A 21,899-nucleotide genomic window follows, 5' to 3' on the forward strand; every position below is an offset into this window, starting at 1 on the left:
CATCCATCAGATGTATTTCCCCCGGATACTATATTTTCCCCACCAATCACAACACTTGTTTCATTCACGGAGAATGTAAACTGATTTGTAAAGCATCAACGTAATTTCCTTGAGCGGTGCTTCCGCCAAAATCCTGCAACTTCTGCCCCCCAAAAAACCATAGCGTCTACAGCGTAGGTCTTGCATGCCCTCTAGCTAGCGTTTCTTGAAGCTGTCCGAGTACGTTTGTCCTGCTAACCAGTTTTCTCTCTCTCTCAGAGCCCCCCACCTGCTCCCCAGAGCAGTTCTCGTGCACCAGCGGGGAGGTGGACTGCATCCCGCTGGCGTGGCGATGCGACGGCTACCCCGAGTGCGACGACAGCAGCGACGAGGAGGACTGCCCCGTGTGCTCCGAGACGGAGTTCCAGTGTGACAGCAGGCAGTGTGTGGACCTGAGTCTGCGCTGCAACGGAGAGAACAACTGCCAGGACCGCTCTGACGAGAACAAATGTGAAGGTGAGAAGGAACCCGAGTTATTCCTGTTTGGACATTAGGACATTAGGACATTAGACATTAGTGGTTTTCAACCCTTTTCATATCAAGGCCCATTATTTATTCGGCATTTGAGCCACGGACCACCATTTGATGACATTTAGCCTCTCAGACCCAAAACTTTTTGTTGAAGTTGGATACGATTTTCTCCACAATTCCATGCTGTACTGAACTTGGTACCATAGGAGAGATAACAGGCAAACGTTGATTAAAATAAAATGTATTCTACATTCTCTCTAAAGTAGTAGAAATGTAGACTTCTTGTAAATTAATTAAGGCAGATGATTAACAATAATTTTACTTGAGAGCGTAGTTTCATTTGACGCTCTCAAGAGTTAATGATCTACAGTATAAGGGCCCATTTGGTTACCAACTCTTCCATCATTTAGCTGGGGACCAACTGGAACCCCCTCAAGGCCCACTGGTGGTCCCTGTACCACTGGTTGAAAACCACTGCATTAGAACAACTGCCATGAAGAACAGAACCCGTGTTATTGCAGTTTTTACATTGTTGTCGTTAGTTTTTATTTTATCATTTTGTTTTGACTTTTTTTTAAATTTTCAATGTAGTTTAGTTTGATAAAAGATTTTTTAGCGGGAGGCACAGTGTTAAAGCAGCTTCCCACCACCACAGAGTCGAGCGTCTATCTATTATGAACACAATGAGCTCTATGCACTCTATAGAAAGCAGGCAGAGACGGCCACAACTCCGTTGTGGTCTGGAAGCGTGAAGGGGTTCTGGTTCTTCTTCTTGTACGTAGGTGACTGGTCTATCTGGCAGCCTGTTACCGCCACCTAGCGACATTATCGCTTTTTCATGAAGTGTTCGTTCTCGTGTAAAGGGTCAATAAAAAATTAGAACGCAACGGGACTTTGCCGTTTTATCTGGAGACCGTCGCCATCTGAAAGAGGCCCGAGAGTGTACAAATGGAACCAAATTCCATTTGGGAGTGTTGGGTGGGGGGCTCCTCACGGACGGGTGAGCCAGTAGGATACAACAGCAATGAAAATTCTTCAACCCTACCTTTTAACTATTTTTCTCCCAGTGCGCTGCCCTCCTGACCAGTTCAGCTGCTCCAATGGCCAGTGCATCGGGAAGCACAAGAAGTGTGACCACAACATGGACTGTACCGACAACTCTGACGAGATTGGCTGCTGTAAGTGTCACAAAGGGAATAATATTTAAAAATAACACTGACATTTTTAACTTGCAGCCCATGGACTTTTGGAATTTTCTGAGTGGCCCCTGAGCCATCTTAATTCTTTTTGCAGCATCTACGAACATATTCGGACCCCCCACTAGGGTACGGCAGGTGCCAACTACGTATATGTTCGTAACCCCCGTATATTCCATATATGAAAGTGGCGACCGTCAATTTACCTTTTAGCATTGCTCCGGTTGCTATGCAACACCTCAGTCCCCACCAGCTATGGGATCTTTACATCCAGGCTCCATTTATCTCCATTAAGTTGAGTAGCCCTGATATAGGGCATAACCAATGAAACCTTCTATACTTAGTAAAACAGACATGAGTTGACTCCGTATTTGGCCTGCCCTCGTTTCCTTCTACACCAAGTCTCTTCGCCATAAATTAAGTATTTATTGGGATTTTTGCCTCCCCTCCCCCCTCCTAGATCCCACGGAGCCGCCTCCTCCGCCCTCCAACACCATCGGCTCCATCGTGGGCGTGGTCATGGCGCTGTTCGTGGTGGGCGCCGTCTACTTCGTGTGCCAGCGGGTGCTGTGTCCGCAGATGAAGGACGACGGGGAGACGGTCACCAACGACTTCGTGGTCCACGGCCCGTCCTCCGTCCCTCTGGGCTACGTCCCTCACCCCAGCTCCCTGTCCGGGTCGCTGCCAGGTACAGTAGGATGGGGCGGGCACAGTGCATGGAGGCTCCCGGCGCATTGGTTTCTTTAGGTCTCATTAGGGCAGGGGTCTTTAATGTGTTTCAGACCAACGACCCCCTAGCCGAGGTACAGATGAAGCATATCTAGTATAATTGTATAAAATTGTGTTGCAGATTTCTTTTTTAATCATAGTTTACATAGATAGGTTCATAGACTTGTTTGACATACAATACATCTTGTCTAATAATATGTTGGATTCGTGCTAATTTATATTTTCAGATAGTTAACCTTTTAAACTCTCGATATAGTCTATATAGGCTCTATACTTGGTCTGCCCCATTTCCCTCTACACCAGATCTGCTATTTTCGACTAATCTTCCCCATCACACAAAGATTGGCGGGACCCCCTGTAGTTACTCTGAGGAGGGCCACTCTGGGGGATGATTTTACGCTTGCTGAAAATAGCCGATCTTGTAGATCGGCTATTTTCAGCAAGCGTAAAATCATCCATTACGACGGCATCAAAGCCCGCAAAAATGCATTTTTGTCTACAAAAACACTGTAGATTTAGTCGACTAAAATCCCATGCCATTTACTCGACTAAAACTAGACGTTTCAGATGACTACAATATGACTATCACTAAACTAAAAATCTAAATGTACTGCCAAAAATCAACATTGCAGGCATGTCCAGAGGGAAGTCTGTGATTGGCTCCCTCAGCATCATGGGCGGGAGCAGCGGCCCGCCGTACGACCGCGCCCACGTGACCGGGGCGTCGTCCAGCAGCTCGTCCAGCACCAAGGGCACCTACTTCCCCCCGGTGAGGAAACCACTTTATCTCCACATTCTAACTCTTAGCCCATTCTGGGCTTTTGGTGTTTTAAAGCATTATGTTATACTTTAGCTATTGAAAAATAGCAGATCCGAGTGCCGCGCTACGAGCTTGTAGATCTGCTATTTTTGAAAAATCGTGAAAATGTTGCGCAAATCTATGTATATTCTTTCAGAGCGAACGTTTTTTTTACTCACATCTTTGCTTCTTGGGGGTCCCTGGAACAACATATTTTCAGATTGGGGTCGTGGCCAAATTACATATAAATTTGGGGTGCCTTCACATGAAATAGTTTGAGAACCACTGACATAGAAACAGTTTTTTCAGAAAAGTTTCATGATTTAGAAGACATTTGTAGAATCTGTTCTCATGTCTAAATGGGTTGATTTAATGTATTTGTTTTGTTTTTGAGCGGTGCCCAAGCGCTCCGATGAACAGCCGTGTGTCCCTATGTATGTATGTATGTATGTATGTATGTCTCCATGTATGTCTGAGTAGTGACAGCTGCAATACCGCTGGGTGACCTAAAGTGGCACTGTTGAGCAGCGTGGCCGTGTGTCTCTATGGGCCAAATTCACAACGGCGTTTACGCTCATATCGTAAGCGTACGGACATTTACGAGGATTGCCACGTTACGTGTGGAATTCATGAACTTGAACTTGGCGTGGCGTTGGCGGACGTTGGTCGTAAAATCTGCTCAGATCCAAGTTAGCTCAGAGGGTAGTGTACCCGTGATCAAGGCATGCGTGTATTTATATAGATTCATGCTGAATCAATTAATAGTCCCCAAACCTCAAAACAGATATGTGACCAGCATTTGTCAACACACACATACATAAAAGAAGAAAATGTGTCAACTGCTTAGCTTATGTTATATGCTGATGCAAATTCCACTGGTTTGTATTTGTATTTATTTTGTAGGCTATAGTTGCATTCAGAGTTGACTTATTAGGTTGCTGATCAGCATGTTGACAGAGACTCAGCCAATTAAAGTTTCACATAGGCCTAATGATTTAAATAGACTATTGCCTTTGCTGCATGAGCACCTATCTGCCTATATTTGCATTGTGGTATTAATTTATAATAATGTATATTGATCACATGGAAAAAAAGAACGAAAAAAAAAGCATTGGTTGCATTTGGTTGTGTGGTTGAACTATACAAATTAACTCCTTTCTCATTATCGTGAAAGTAACTTAAAACATCAGTTAAGTAACATTCTGACATTGAGCAAGGAGTGAAGCAATCATGCCAAAATAAGTTGGCAAGTTGACAGGTGCTTCCCCACCTGGTTCCGTCCGTTTCGTTTATAATTATATAACTCGCGCTGTTTGCTTGAAGATCTGTTCAAGACAAAGTCAAAATCCGCTGGTGATCCGATCCAATTAAGCTACGTCCAGAACAAATTAATTCCCCATATAGGCATGATTCAGATATAGCCTATACAACAGGGATATGATAGTAATCCAAAGGACTGTAGTCTTCATTTACACCTGGTCGTATATTTCCGTTGTGAATTTGACCCTATGTGTGTATGTATGTCTGTCTGTTTAGCCAGCACACACATTCTCTGCACCGCTCAGTTCACATGTTTTATTTATTCACACAAAAGCATGTAGCTTGTAGATCTGCAACTTGTGATGCTTTTTCATTTGAATCCTGAAAAGAAACAGTTTTGGACATACAGGGTTTCCACCCGACAGGGAGGTGATTTACAATGTAGGCCAATGGTTTTCAAACTTCTTTTGTGCCAAGCCAGCGCCCCCAGAAGAGAACGAGAATGCGCGCGCGTGCGTGCGTGCGTGTGTGTGCGTGTGTGCGTGTGTGCGTGCGCGTGCGTGCGTGCGGCCTAGTAGTTGCTTCTTTTGGGCTCGTTTTCATAGACCTGGTTGCTTGTTTCTCTCGCAAATTCTGGGCAACACTGCCGGTGAGAAGCACATTTACAATGTGGACGTTTAGCACAGCTCACACTCTTAACCAGAGTCACTTACAATAAGCAAGGTAAACAATCAAATTCATACAGTAGAATGCAGCGAGAGCACAGTGTAGTGCAGTCATAGGCACTATGGGCGGCAGGGGCCCATGATGATATCGGGGCCTGAGGGATGGCAGTGGCTCAGGGGTAGAGCGGCCACAGTTCGAACACGGGCTCCCCCAGTGTTGGTGTCGGAAGTGTCATTGAGCAAGACGGCGCACCCCTAACTTCTCCCCATGAGTAGGTTGGTGCCTTGCATGGTTTCCTCTGCCATCGGTGTATGAATGTGTGTGTGAATGTAATGCACAATCTGCGTAAAGCGCCTTGAATAAAGGCGCTATATAAATAATGATAAATAAATAAAGCTTTATTTATATAGCACCTTTTAAAAACAAGTCACAAAGTGCTTAACAGAAATATATATATATAGAGAAAAACATGGATCAAAAAGGCATAGAATATAAGAGAAGAGATTTGTCGATAGAACATAACAGAAGATACAAATTTAAAAAAAAAATGGAAATCACATGGGCGGTGGGCTAAATGCAGCTCTGTAAAAATGAGTCTTTAGGAGCGATTTAAAATGCGACACAGACTCGGCAAGCCTGATCTCCAGGGGCAGGGCGTTCCAGAGTGACGGTGCCCGGATCGCAAATGCCCGGTCGCCTACAGTTTTTTTTGCAGCCTGATTTTATGGTCAGAAGGGCCGTTCCGGATTATCTTAGTACACGAGCTGGCTCGTAAGGGTCGAGTAGGTCAGATAAGTATGATGGAGCAAGGCCGGACCTAGCTTTGAACGTGAATAAGAGTATTTTAAAATCAATTCTGTAAGAAACAGGCAGCCAATGTAGGGAGGCCAGAATAGGGGTAATGTGGTCGAATTTTCTGGAGTCTGTTAGGAGGCGAGCTGCAGCATTCTGAATGAACCGGTTGATGGATTTCTTTGAGAGGCAGGAGTATAGGGAATTACAGTAGTCGACACGGGAGTAAATTAATGCGTGGATAACTTTTGTGAGGTCGGGACGGGAAAGAAAGGGTTTGATTTTGGCTATGTTTCGAAGGTGGTAAAATGAAGACCCTCGAGGGAGAGGTCAGAATCCAGAGTGACACCCAGGTTTCTCGCTGTGATATTGGGACGTAAGGGGCCAAGGCTAAGTTCTAAACGTCAGATGGTGGGCCAAATAGTAGGACTTCAGTTTTGGATTCATTAAGTTGCAGAAAGTTGTTTGTCATCCAAGCCTTGATGTCGAAATACACTATTTACCATTTGCCCTGCATATTACAGTGTGTTGTAAATACTATGTAATATCTGACTGTCCCACGTTCAGGCTATAATGTCCAAATAGAGAAATCTACCCCCACCTGAAGAATGTTTTTTATCCATGTTGACTGACAGGCATGTGTTGTTTCACATTGTTTCTCTTCCTATCTAAGTAAAGACCTTGAGCTCAGGTCATTCATTGAAAGAGCTTGTTTATATCTCTGTTTGAAAGGGGAGTGTGACTGTCTGGCTCCAGATAAAATGTTCTCTTTTTAACTTTTAATTAACTACATGTCTTCATTCCTGCACAACGCTCCCCACGCATTTCTATCTGCACCTGTTACATCTGATTACACACACCAGCTCAGTGGCCTTGTGGTTAGAGTGTCTGCCCTGAGACTGGGAGGTTGGGGTTCGATCCCCGGCCGGGTCATACCAAAGACTCCCAAAAAATGGGACCCAGTGCCTCCCTGCATGACACTCAGCATCACGGGTTGGATTGGGGGTAAATCCCTGCGACATACTAGCGTCATGTCCAGGGGGTGTACTTGTACATCAAGCTGCCTCACGCTACAGAAACAGGAGATAGGCTCCTGCCCTGTGGGCCTCATGGCTCGGCAAGGCTACTTACTTAATTCCTGCACAACGCATGCATTTCTATCTGCACCTGTTATATTTGATTACACACACAGTGTGCCGTTACACCACACACATCTTTATTTATTAACTTTTATATCAGGTTATTATATAGTTCATACAATATTTCGTATATACAATACGACCCCTGGTGTAGTGCCTCACGACATTAGGATCACAAGTAAGCGAGGAACCTAGTACCAGTCTAAACAATATACTAGAAAGAAAGACAACATAAAAAGTGTTGTACCCTGCCCTTTTTTTCTTCTAATTATTTGTTCGGCCCAATTTTTTCTGTTTATTGTCACAAGTTGTCACCACCCGAGTTGGCTTTGTCTGAGGCTTACAGGTCTTATGGGAAAAATTAATTGGAAAATCTCTTCCGAGCCGCTCGTCGGCGACGCTCTATAATGAAACTGTAAGATACCAGGTAAACCATGAACCTAGCACACCACACAGGGGTGGACAAAGTACTCAACCCCAGTTGAGTACAGTTGCTCAGTCAAATTTACACTTGAGTTAAAGTTCTGGAGTACTTGGTTTAAAATAAGTATTCAGTCAGTAAGTACATGTCATGACACTATCTGCTCATGCTGATTCCTAGTTTGTGACAGTTTTCCCAGTGGAACCTGCACATTACTGCACTGCACAATGTCTATTTTGCGAGCAAGGACAAAGACCATTGGTGTTCTAAATTAAAAGGAATAATTGAGCACAACCCCAATATAAATGTACCGGTAACTTGTGACGTCTGACGTCAATATCGGGCATTTCCAACTTGCATCGTTCCAAGTAGGCCAGTGCCCAACAGGAACCGCTGTAGAGGCTCAAACGCATAATAGCTGGGTGGGGCATGCATTTCCAACTTGCATCGTTTAAAGTCGGCCAGTGCCGAACGGGCACCGCTGTAGAGGCCCCACGAGCACCTCTAGTTCTTTAAATTAAAACGTACAGCGGTTACCAACCTTTTCTGGATCAGGTCACCCTCCCACACCCCCTCTCTCAAGGACCCCTGGGGGGTCCCACTTTGAGAACCTCTGCCTTAGGGTACACAAAGTACAGCATCCCAGCCCTGAGTCACGCCCTCCGCCATGTGGAAAATGTTACCTCTATTTGAGTCACTTCTTCCAAGCATCATTTCAAAATACAGCTTTTTTTTTGGCCCAGTTTGGCCCGTTTTTTTTCACGATGGTCTACCTCCGCTATTAATTGGCCCAGATTTGGGCGACTTTACCAATGGAGGGGAGGGGGGGGGGGGGGGGGGGGCGCCGTAACATGTAAAAACCACACACAGCCATATGTGTTTGTGTGAAATCCCAGGCCTTTCTTTCCCCAGTGAGGAAAGCAGAGGCTGCGAGAGCGTGTGAAACTGGTGGAAAGGGTCCTGTCTGTGCCAGCCTGTACTTTAACCAGTTAATTGCCTCTGTTTCAATTATGCCGTTTCAAGAAACCAGAGCTAGCACGAATACAGTTGGTTGTACTGTCGCATAAAAGGAATAATAGATCTCACTTCTGCAGAGAGAGAAAAAAACTAATATAATATTTTATTTGACGGTCATGTTATGGTAATGGATATTTGGGCGTAATATTGAAAACATGTTTCTGTAATGATTTGACTGTACAGCTAAAGAGAAACTTTATTTTTTTGCAATAAAAATTAGAAAAAATATGAAAGTATTGATTTTTGCTTAGCTGTGGAAGATTCATGTCCTTTTTCTTTGTTTTATTTGTGGACATTTTTGATGATATTCTAGAATCCTAGAGAGTGACTGAAGAGAAAAATTGGAGATGCATTGAGGATGTGTCCACATGAAAGCTAAAAGGTGTTTGTTCCGTTTTGGTTTCTCCTCCCAGATCCTGAACCCGCCACCCTCACCGGCCACGGTGCGCTCCCAGTACACCATGGAGTTGGGCTACTCCTCCAACAGTCCCTCCACACACCACTCCTACAGGTATGTCCTGGTAGACACACACACACCTGCACGCATGCACACACACACACACACACACACACACACACACACACACACACACACACACACACACACACACGGATAGTAATTAATTCAAGATTTTGCCTCAATGTGAGCTTGCAGATCTGTCGTGTTGTTTCACATTGTTTCTCTTCATATCTAAGAAAAGACCTTGAGCTCAGGTCATTCATTGAAAGAGCTTGTTTACCGTAAATCTGTTAAAAGGGAGTGTGACTGTGGCTCCAGATAAAATGTTCTTTTTAATTAACTACATGTCTTCATTCCTGCACAACACTCCCCACGCATTTCTATCTGCACCTGTTACATCTGCACCCCCCCCCCCCCCCCCCCCCAGGTTCTTTGTTTTACATTTGCTGAAAAAAGGAACAGCGACGATAATGTTGCTTTTATCCTGCTCATACTGTGGTGACGTGCGAGTGTCACCTCAATCCAAAGGACAGTTAACAAAATTAGCTCTCTGTCCATTTATCAACACTAGAAAACATCTCACGCATTAAACAAAGCCACATTGAAATGTCATTATTATTATTATTATTATTATCGTGATCATTTATCCAAAGCTCAACCATGTTGATTACTTGGACCATCTCCACTTGAAAGTCTGAACTTGGCCAAGCTCTCTGACCGGTTGTCACAGCCTCGCAGGCGTCAACCTGAAATCAATAAGGAAACCATTGAGTGTTACATACCAGTGAAATCTTTGACTTTCGTGGAAATGTAATGAAACCTTGCAGGATTGCAGTGTGCTGCCCTGCTAGAGATGGCAGGAATTCCTCAGGCACATGCTAGCACTTATAACAACCCCCTTTTTTCTGCACTCAGGGGCCCGGCTTTCAAAGAGATTTCGCTTTCCTTTTGTTTACTCTTTTCCCCGTGCATTTTGAAACGGCACTGGCTTCAGTGACACACACACAGAATGTGGTGAGCATTTGTACCGCGTCGTGTCGCTTTTCATCCATGATCAAAATGTTTTATTTACATAAGAAGGACAAAAAACTTTTATTCATTATGTTCCGATGTTCGGCGGCAAAAGTGCAAATCACTGGTTAATCATTCGGCAGTTATTTGTACAACGATCAAGCGCAGTGGTTTTCAACCAGTGGTCCGCGGACCACCAGTGGTCCTTGAGGGGGTTCCAGGTGGTCCCCAGCTAAATGACGGAGAGTGGGCAACCAAATTGACCCTTATAGGTCTTTAACTCTTGAGAGTGTAAAATTAAACCAAATGTTACATTATTGTTAAACATCTCCATTACTTAATTTACAAGACGTCTACACAATTAGAGAATGTAGAAGAATTGTTATTTTGAATTGATGTTTTGGGTCCGAGATCATCGGACATCATCAGGTCTCTTGCTTGGCGGCGGAGGCGTCGCCATGCATAGAGCCAATCAGTTTCACCAATCCATTTGGGTCGGTCCAGTGCTAGGGGCTCAGCTTCTGTCAGCGACAAGCCCAGTTGGTGTAAGTCTCTGGTGACGGCATCTATCCATCGGGTGCGGGGAGCTCCACGGGGGCGTTTCCAGCCAGCAGAGTTTGGATCAAAGTGGAGGATAGCGTGAGTGGGGTGTTCAGGGGGGAGTCTTTTGGCATGGCCATACCAGCGCATCCGTCACTGTGCTGCCAGTTGGGACGCGGGGGGCTGTTGGGTGCGTTCCCTCAGTCCGAGAGGCTAAATCTCATCAAATGGTGGTCCATGACTCAAATGCCATATAAGATAACCACTGATCTAACGGACGTTGACTTCTTCCCTCGTCTCTCTCCAACTCCTACAGCTACAGGCCCTACACCATTGGTTCCCAAAGTGGGGTCTGTCAGCGTCAAATGAGTGTACAAATGGAACGGTTCCATTTGTACACTCTCAGAGTTAAATTAACATTGATTTTACAATACAAATTGGGGTCTCAGAGATAGAAATGCCATTACATGGGGGTCCGTAGCCTATTGCATATCAAAGTGAGGGTCCTTGAAATTAAAATGGTTGAGAATCACTGCTAGAGCCGTAAAAAAATTCTTTTATGGAAGACCCTGGCATATATTTTCAAATGGGGGTCCGTGGGCTAATTGGTGTCAATTTGGGGGTTCTTGACATGAAAAGGTTTGGGAACCACTGCCCTATACGTAGAGACACTGACTTCTTCCCTAGTCTCTCTCTCCAACTCCTACAGCTACAGGCCCTACAGCCTATACGTAGAGACACTGACTTCTTGTTTCTCTCTCCAACTCCTACAGCTACAGACCCTACAGCCTATACGTAGAGACACTGACTTCTTGTTTCTCTCTCCAACTCCTACAGCTACAGACCCTACAGCCTATACGTAGAGACACTGACTTCTTGTTTCTCTCTCCAACTCCTACAGCTACAGGCCCTACAGCCTATACGTAGAGACACTGACTTCTTGTTTCTCTCTCCAACTCCTACAGCTACAGACCCTACAGCCTATACGTAGAGACACTGACTTCTTCCCTAGTCTCTCTCTCCTACAGCTACAGACCCTACAGCCTATACGTAGAGACACTGACTTCTTCCCTAGTCTCTCTCTCCAACTCCTACAGCTACAGACCCTACAGCCTATACGTAGAGACACTGACTTCTTCCCTAGTCTCTCTTTCCAACTCCTACAGCTACAGACCCTACAGCCTATACGTAGAGACACTGACTTCTTGTTTCTCTCTCCAACTCCTACAGCTACAGGCCCTACAGCCTATACGTAGAGACACTGACTTCTTGTTTCTCTCTCCAACTCCTACAGCTACAGGCCCTACAGCCTATACGTAGAGACACTGACTTCTTCCCTAGTCTCTCTTTCCAACTCCTACAGCTACAGACCCTACAGCCTATACGTAGAGACACTGACTTCTTGTTTCTCTCTCCAACTCCTACAGCTACAGGCCCTACAGCCTATACGTAGAGACACTGACTTCTTGTTTCTCTCTCCAACTCCTACAGCTACAGACCCTACAGCCTATACGTAGAGACACTGACTTCTTCCCTAGTCTCTCTCTCCTACAGCTACAGACCCTACAGCCTATACGTAGAGACACTGACTTCTTCCCTAGTCTCTCTCTCCAACTCCTACAGCTACAGACCCTACAGCCTATACGTAGAGACACTGAATCCTTCCCTAGTCTCTCTTTCCAACTCCTACAGCTACAGACCCTACAGCCTATACGTAGAGACACTGACTTCTTGTTTCTCTCTCCAACTCCTACAGCTACAGACCCTACAGCCTATACGTAGAGACACTGACTTCTTCCCTAGTCTCTCTCTCCAACTCCTACAGCTACAGACCCTACAGCCTATACGAAGAGACACTGACTTCTTCCCTAGTCTCTCTCTCCAACTCCTACAGCTACAGACCCTACAGCCTATACGAAGAGACACTGACTTCTTCCCTAGTCTCTCTCTCCAACTCCTACAGCTACAGACCCTACAGCCTATATGTAGAGACACTGACTTCTTGTTTCTCTCTCCAACTCCTACAGCTACAGACCCTACAGCCTATACGTAGAGACACTGACTTCTTGTTTCTCTCTCCAACTCCTACAGCTACAGACCCTACAGCCTATACGTAGAGACACTGACTTCTTGTTTCTCTCTCCAACTCCTACAGCTACAGGCCCTACACGTACCGACACTTCGCCCCGCCCACCACGCCATGCAGCACGGACGTGTGCGACAGCGACTACACGCCGGGGCGCCGCGCCGGGCCGCCCAAGTCCGGCGCCGCCGCTGCGGGAGCCGCCTCGGCCAACGGCGTGGCCAAGGCGGGCTACACCAGCGACCTCAACTACGACTCGGAGCCTTTCCCGCCGCCCCCCACGCCGCGGAGCCAGTACTTGTCGGCCGAGGAGAACTGCGAGAGCTGTCCCCCCTCGCCCTTCACGGAGCGCAGCTACTCGCACCACCTCTACCCGCCGCCCCCCTCGCCATGTACGGACTCCTCGTGAGCCTGGCCCCCCTCCCCGGGATACCCCGGGAAGAGTGGGGTGTCTAAACATTGTGGGCACATCAAATTCGCTTGTTTATTAAAAAGGGGAGGGAAATATTTGGAAAATGGTCTGAAGTCATATCCATGATTTGAACATGCACAGTTTTTGCCCAAAATGATTGGATATACACATACAGGTTTTGTAGCAATTTGTAGCGACTATTATTGGGCCTTAAATGACAAGTAATATAAAGTACACATACAATTGCTACAAAACCTGTTGCTAGCCAGTCACTATGGGCATACGCAAGTACTTTTGAAGGGTACATTTAACTCTGATATTATTGTACCAAGCATGTTCAAATCATGTATAATTTATATAAATTCAGACCATTTTCCAAGCCATACATTTATTCTTTTTCTCTCTCCTACATTTTGGAAAAGAATAGCAAATGTAACTTTGAGGTGCCTACGATGTTTAGGTGCCCCCACCCGCAAACGGCTCCGCTCCTCACCACCCTTCCCCTTCACTGTAAATACCAATTGTGCATAATGATTTTTTTTTGTAATGGGGAAAGAGAGACGTATATAAAGTATGGAGGAGAGAGGTGGACATTTTGAAGCGGGTCCAGCATCCTGTACAGTTACAGAGGGAGAGAAAATAAAAACACAAATTTATGGAAAGAATAAAATGAAATCAGAGCTATCGACGTAGCTGCAGCAGAACACTTGTACATTGAAAAGAAGAGAAGAAAAAGCATATTTATATATTTTCTATACAGCGTTTACTGACGATAATGCCATAGAGGTTTGTATTATTGAAATTTGTACATTTTTCTTATCTATCTTTTTTTTTTAAGAAAAAGTTTTAATTAAAATCATCAAACGTGATAAGTTGCCTTAAAAAGAAGACAAAGAAGACAAAAAAAAGAAACTCCATGAGATGAGAATATGACTTTCCCTCACCAGGCTGAAGGACACACTAAAAGCACACGAACACAAGACATAATCTGATGCCAAATAATGAGATGTACTAGCATTAACTCAACACTACGACAGTGCTTCTCAAAGTGGGGTCTGGGGACCCTCAGGGTTCCTTGAGGGGGTTTCCAAATGGACCCTAGCAGGTCTGTAACTCTGAGAGAGCCTACAAATGAAACCTTTAATGGTTCCATTTGTACCCTCAAATTAAAAGGTTTGAAAACCACAGCACTAAGGGATTGGGATGGGAAGGAGAGGAGCTCCCCCTGGATGTCATTCTGAGGCGCTGCGCCATTGAGCTCCTCCTCGGCTTGGGGGCAGCCATTTTGTCAGCACTGGAGCACTCATCATTTCTATGGCCCCCCCCCCACCCATAAATTGGGTTAGGAGTGGCTGTTTTTAAGTGGCGAAGAATGTGGTACTGGCTCTTTTTTATCATGTTATACCTCCTTTTTCATTTACAAATGCGTTTGCTACTATCCTGTCTGTATCCTTTTTTTGTTTTTTACTCTTGAACTGTAGATGTGGGCCTCTTTCCGCTGGTGGTCACAGACCCAATACGGCAGTGTCTCTCACCTGAAGCAATAACGCAACGGCACATATTTATGTGAGGCCATGTTGTCACTGCCCTTCACCTGTCGTGGTCCCCCTGGCTACTTAACCCATTTTGGGCGGGAACCCCTTTTGGTGTTTCAAGCATTCTGTTATACTTTAGCTATTGAAAAATAGCAGATCTACAAGCTCATAGCGCGCCAACGAGTGGCGCGCTATGAACTTGTAGGTCTGCTATTTTTGAAAAATCGTAAAAATGCGGCACAAATCTTTGAATAGGTATATATTCTTTCAGAGCGAACGTTTTTTTTATTTCGATGTCAGGCCTAAATGGGTTAAAGTTAGCAGCCTGCACATGCACATCATCAGCATCATTTGCTGTTTGCTTGGGTCTCACTGAAAGACGGCAAGCTACGGTAGACGAACGTGCCACTGGAGAACGCTTTTAGAGCTGAGGAGCACTTTGGATATCATGTCCTTAGCACGTGTGCGCGCACACACACACACACACGCGCACACACACACACACACACACACACACACACACACACACACACACACACACACACACACACACACACACACACACACACACACACAGAGCGTGATCCAACCTATCAACCATTGAGGTGCTCACTGTTCAAACAAACATGGACTTCTCATGGTTGTAGTAACGACTCGCAACGTTGGGTTGTAAATTATCGGGTTGTCGCATAAAATCAGGAGGATCAAATGGCTAGCACGTTTCCAGCCAGTGTTGATTTTGTCTAAAACTATGATGAACTAGTGTTTTTCACTGACCAAAACTAAATAAAAACTAAGCCATAGTGACTAAAACTATGACTAAACATACTGACAATTTCGTCATCAAATAAATACTAGACTAAAATGTTAGGGAGGGACTAGTGGAGATGATTTTATATTTGGTTGCGTGCGATGCGTTGTGAGCTTGTAGATCGACTATTTTCAGCATGCATCAAAAATATGACAAACTAAAAAAAAATATTTTCAAAAGACAAGACTAAAACTAAATCTAAATGTTGTGTCAAAATCAACACATGGACCTCTCATAATGGTAACGACTCGATTATTATCGGGTTATCTCATACAATCAGGAGGATCAAATGACCTGCGCTCCTTTCCAAAAGTTCGTTTCCTGCTCAAAGTGCCCAGGGCGCCACGCCAAAATTAACGGACAAGCGTCGGCGGCGATGAAGAGCGATCCTCGGACGCTGGGAAGAGGTGTTTTTTTACCATAGAAATACGTGGAAGACAGCTCTAAAGGCGTTCTGTATTGTGGACAGGCCGTGATGGGGATCAGTGCAATGCAATGGGGCTCACATCTTCAATTCACAATCCACATACACATTATAATCCTGAGTGGTAAACTCCAGAGTGCAGGTTTGGTTGTGCACATTATGTACACGGTCTGAGATACAAATGGATAAATGAACACTGGGGATTTTACTGTGTACAACAGTGGTTCTCAGATTGGGGTAATAGCATCACAATCTTTTTTTTAATGGCTATTCAAAAGCTTATACATCTACTATTTTCTTTTGTTGAAATTTAGTTTTTTCTTTTTAACTCTTCTGGGGCCCCTGGCTGGCACAAAATATTTCAGAAGGGGATCTGCGGCCAAATACATTTTAATTTGGGGGTCCTTGACATGGAAAAAGTTTGAGAACCACTGGTGCACAAAGTAGACATGATGCTATCTTTTTTCCTCTTTTTGTCATGATTTCAAGATACTTTTTTTTATTTTGTTTATGAATTAATGCCTGACTGCAACTGTTGACAACCCTGTATGGGTGAACCTCAACCCAAAGCACATGTGTTACAGAGGTCTGCTCATTGCTTTTAATCCTCACAACCATGTTTTTAGGCTTCTTTTAACTGCCCCCCCACCCCACACACACACACACACACTCTCTTAATCGGGGTAGTGACCCCCCACCAAGGACAAGTTCTCGTGCCTGACCATTTATACAACTTCATATAATTTCTTTTCCCGTTGTCGTTTTTTGAGAATACACAAAGGAAAATCCAGTGCCCACTACAAATGCTATAGTATTTTTATACCACATATTGTGTAGATAACATATTTATAAGCTATATAGAAGAAAGGAAAAAAAAATCATTGTAAATCTATCCATTGAATTCTTGCAGTACTTTTATTTCATTCCGTCTTTTTTTGTAATATGCCTCATATTTTTCTACAAAAAAGAAATATATCACTCCAAAACTTACACAGTGACAATCTTATCCGACAGATCAGTCAAAAACGCAGAGCATATCCAGCCAGGGTATTCCCTGTACTTTGTGTCAAGAAATATGTATGCGTAACTGTTGCAACAGGTCAATCCGATCTTTTTTTGAAGGACTTTTGTGCCAAATCGCAGGTTTTTACAATCCAACGGCAAGTTGCCCTCCATGTCCTCCTGGTCAAGTCCGCATGTGAACTTTGAGGCCTTTGTTTCACGAATGGGAAGCAGGAAGAGACAGAAATGCTCAGCTAGGACCATCGGTCTACATTGAGGTGGCACTCATTCTTATTGCCTTTATGCTTGTATCAACAATCTCTTTTGTAAAAAAAAAAAAAAGAAAATCTGTTCTGTTTTTTGTGCTGTCTTGTGATGACCAGAAAAATATATTTTTCAAGGAAAACTTTGTTGCATTGTCGGAACACTTTTGTCCCGAGCAAGCCTTTGTTTTTGTTGTTATTGGTTTGGATATCGTCAGGCATAAACCTTGTATATCCAAATTTCAACTTTAAAAAAAATGTTTTCTTTGTTTTTGTTAATTCACTACTTCATCATACAGGAGTGTGAAGCAAAAGTAGTGAAAACAGACCATCTACAAGCTCCCAGTGTCTTGCATCGCAAGGTGTTGGTTGGCTATTTTATATTGTTCTAAAATGATAAGGAAGGAATGGTTTTGGACATACAAGGTTTCCACTCGACAGCAATGAATTATCCTCAAATGTGTGGAGTCTGGCATGGGTATTATTATGGTCTGCTGAAGTGAATGTTTAGACGGAGGTAAAAAATCATACCTTTTGGGCTCCAGAAGATGACCTTTCTTTATGGTTTTCTCTTCACGCTGCTCTTTCACTACATCTTAATGTCCGTGGAGTGAAGCGTTAACACACACCAGCATGGATTTGATGACAATCGTATAACAATGACTCGCAGACCTTAACTCTTCATTAGATTCTTCAAAAGGTCCAACTGCATCTTCTGTTCAAAGTGCAACGTTCTCAATTTCAGCATTATTATAGGAGATTCTGTTGCTTGTTTTGGGCTGAAGTGTTTAAACATTCATTGATAGAAATGCCATTTAATCACAGATGTGGCACCTTTTTTTAACGTTAGGTCACACATTGGGCCCATACAGCCTTGCTTTGAGAAACGGGTCTGTGGATCGGAATTGGAATCCAGTTCACCAAAACCCTTAATGTCTCCAGATGTATATTCCAGACCAGTATCTCAGCTCACCCGCTAACCTCTATCGTAGACGCTGTATGCGTCTTCTTTCATGTCGTGTAAATGAGCCAAGAAACTGCCTGTGGTACAATCATTGATCTGCATGATGTCTCGATGTGCGTGTTCTCAAGCCCTGTTTGAATGTTCCTGTCCTCTGCAACCCTTCTCCTCATTTCATACTTTGTCATACAGTACGACCGTGGTCGTATTGTGACGAATTACAAATGAGGCTTCCATCAAACATTGTTTGGAGAGGTTCTCGTTCTCTTAACTGCACTTTAACAGTACTGTTTTACTGATTTACCGGTACAAAAACTTAAACGCATCATCACCACATCGTCGACGTAGAAACTCATAAAAGTTGGATGTTTGTTTGTCTGTGCATGTTGTTTGTCTAAAGATAAAACAAGAAAGACCCCGGTCGAGAAAGAAAGTGTCAAGAGTTGAGTCAAAGGACCCATTTGCCCTTTTCAAGTGTCCAGATCTGATCTGCGTGTTCAGACTGGCAGCCAAATCTAGCCTGAATCCAATCTAGCCTGTAAAAAAGACGTAATTATTATTTATTAATAAACATTTATTTGGCGATGCCTCATTTATACAGGTGTAAAAAAATAGACCTAATTTCAAAACAAACACGTTGCTTTATTATAGTTTAAATCGGTGCGAATTAATTGCACAGAACTAAATCGCACGCTTCTGGTGTGTACGCACCTTTACACCACTGAAAAGTCACCACGTCAAGTTCTGTGATGTTATCTGGAAAGTGATGTACAGATTGTGCAGAAAGCATTGGGGGAGAAAAGAAAGGTTCCAAGAAAGTTGTTTAATTGTAAAATGATGGATCCAAGGTGGATCAGTGAGGGTAATATTTTTTATTATTTTATAATATGAAAGCACTTTGTCTCCATGCTACCGGAGGTCCGTGATTAAGATGGGGAATACAGGAGAGTTTGTTTTTGAATATTTTGTCATTCATCCGTTTTGATACCATGGTGCTTTTGCAAGGATATATTTCAAGGTGACCAACATTTGGTTAATCCTACTCATTTGATTTCCACTAACTCTACTTTCTTTTGTACATTGATTGCTTTACATGTAAAACAGTGTATACAATGGACCTGTACAGCCCATTCAGTTACTACTATAAGCTGTTGTAACAAATGAAAAGATTTTTTTTTTTTTAAATAAAAGTTGAGTGAAATTTGAACTTGATTGATTTAATTTAGTTTTTGTCATGAAGTGGCAAAATCGCTATCCTTTTATTTAAATGTTATGGTGTGGGTGATGTGCCTGATTACAGTTAAAATATTGCCAATGAGCCTTCCACAACACTTCCAGACAGAAATGTATTTTACATTTTATTTTTTTTATTCAGATCCCATTTGCTTCCAGATAGTGGTAACTCGATTTTGTTGCGTCAAGGAGTTGAGGTGTCATTCATCAAGTTATTTTTGAGGGGGAACGTTCTCAGAATATGGTGCTACAAAAAAATCACACTTGTGTGAAGTGAGGGGCTCATCATCATACATCATATTCCGTGCTCAACCAATCAAATCATCACATTCCGTGCTACAAGCACAAACATGGCTCATACACACAAACACACAAAGCTGTGCTAGCGCCCCTCAAATGTCATGCTTGTGGTGTATTGTCTACCTTTTTGTTTAATAAAAATCACACCCGTGTGAACTGAGTGGTGTAAGGTCTTATATAGCCTGATCAGCTGTGGTCTGACGTAATGTCTGACATAATGAAATCACACCCGGGTGAACTGGGTGACCGTAGCAACCATGCTCATTTTTTGGTACGAACAGACAGACAGACACGTAAACTAACAAAGCCAGTCGTAGGAGTGGTTTACACCACTCAAAAAGAAATTACAAAATAAAATCCCCATCACCCAAAGATTTGGCGGTCCCCCCGTATATAGTTACTCTGAGTTTACTCCCTGCCCCGGATTATCCATTGGAATCACATTTCTGTTTGAGACAGGTGTAAATATGGTGTTGAGGGTCTGTGTACATGTGCACTGTAGATTATCTTGCAGTTGAAAACAAGTTATTTTGGTGTTGACTAATACACTAAAGGGCCCTATTTTGCATGACTTATTATGACTTCACTTAAGACCCGGGAGCAGTATGGGTTGGTGCCCCAGACTGTGTCTTCCGTGAGGAGGAGGCCCTACAGCCCATGGTAAGGCCTTTAGGAGGGCCATTCAAGCCGTAAGTGGAGCCTGCGGCACCACCGTTCCCCTGCTGGTGGAGCCTGCGGAACAGTTGCGGCTCAAGAATCCGCCGCTCCTGAATGAAGTGTCTGGTGCTGGGAATCTGGTGCAACTCATAGGTCCTGGCTGCACTTGGTGAGAGCAGGAGTCAACCCACAGAGCCTAGTCCTTCCACGTGCCAGACCCAGTCCAGTTCGGGAGCGGTGGACTGTGAGGCCCTGGTCTTTCCCTAATTGGACTGATCGTGGGTAGCTACTATGACGTAAGTCGGGACTTGATCACCCCGGCTGGGTCACCTGAGTGAGGAGTATGATGTTGCGAGACCCGAAACCCTGATGTCCTTGGGATACATCACTGAGGATACATCCCAGGTGCATCCATGCAATGTTTTTTTGTTCTTAAGCATTGGCCACACCTCCATGTCTTAAGTTAAGTCATAAGACCTGGTAACTGTGTCTCTCTGGAGCCTGGGCAGCCTCCCTCCTCCCAGTTATTGAGGCTGAATCGACACTTTCGCAGGTGGATTTTTATGTTGTTGCACTACAAGAGATGAGACATCATGGCCAACATAAATACATTCTATGCACGGCAATGTGTGTCGACCCCTGTCTGAGTAGGACCTATTAACCCTGGCTGCAGCTGCTTAAGTCAGCAACTGTGCTTGCAGGTTCCAAGTCACTACACACACTATAACATAGTATTATTTATAACACACAGTCACTATATAACTATGAGAGACAGTAACTATAACAATAAAAGTATATATTTCCACCGCTCAGGTCGCACAGGTGAGATTTTTATACAATAACACTCTGCATTCATGTCTCGTAAGGTATACGGCAGTGAATCTTCAATGGATGAATGCCCCCCATGACTTCATGTGGCAGCCACAGTTTACACGAGTGTGATTTCCCCCCTCATAATAACCTCATAATAACCCTATGATACAAAGTATCCGTGACGTCATAAGTGTGACAGAGATGTACATGAATCATCGTCCATTTATTTTGCCGACAATGTATAGGCCTACTGTCTGACCTACTAGTCAGGAGTCAAAGTCTACAGACAGACATGATAAGGAAGAACATTCCGTGCTACTAAACGGCAGCAGTAAAATACGTCGGATACAAATTTAAGAAGCAGTGGTGGAAAGTAACTAAGTACACTTCCTCATGTACTGTACTTCATCTATTTATCAATATTTTATACTTAACACGGGAACATATTGTACTTTTTACTCCACACAAAGAACCTTTAAATCCATCATTTATCCTGACCTCTCCCCAAAACGTGCCATCTGTCCTGCACCTTAGCATATCCATCATTTATAAATGATGGATAATTCGTCTCAACTCTTATTTGACAGCTTTAGTTACTATAGTTATTTGTAAGATTATCATTACAAAACATAATAATTAAACGCTCTTTTACACTTTGCCTATTCAAAAATAGCCGATCTACAAGCTCACAACACGTGGCATCATGGCCACTGTGAGCTTGTATATCTGCCAATTCATTTTTGGAAAACGTTATTATGGGCCCACCGCCCAACACTTTTATATGGAAGTGTCTAGGCTTGCACAAAATATTCTCCAATGGGCTGGGGTCCATGGCCAAAATAAATACATATTAATTTTGGCTGGG

General features: G+C 43.8%; 1 protein-coding gene across 1 annotated transcript in view; it reads left to right on the forward strand.

The window, feature by feature from the left end:
• The window catches only part of lrp6 (low density lipoprotein receptor-related protein 6), a 97,898-nt gene extending 78,660 nt beyond the window's left edge, over positions 1-19,238 (forward strand). Inside the window, exons 19-24 of the mRNA XM_079493999.1 lie at positions 259-495; positions 1,578-1,688; positions 2,167-2,394; positions 3,068-3,204; positions 8,943-9,040; positions 12,696-19,238. Of these exons, the coding sequence (XP_079350125.1) occupies positions 259-495; positions 1,578-1,688; positions 2,167-2,394; positions 3,068-3,204; positions 8,943-9,040; positions 12,696-13,032 (1,148 nt within the window). The 3' untranslated portion in view covers positions 13,033-19,238. The remainder of the gene's footprint in view (positions 1-258; positions 496-1,577; positions 1,689-2,166; positions 2,395-3,067; positions 3,205-8,942; positions 9,041-12,695) is intronic.
• The last annotated feature ends 2,661 nt before the right edge of the window (positions 19,239-21,899 follow it).

The sequence above is a fragment of the Electrona antarctica genome (assembly GCF_951216825.1).
Source record: "Electrona antarctica genome assembly, chromosome: 23".
Lineage (NCBI taxonomy): Eukaryota > Metazoa > Chordata > Actinopteri > Myctophiformes > Myctophidae > Electrona > Electrona antarctica.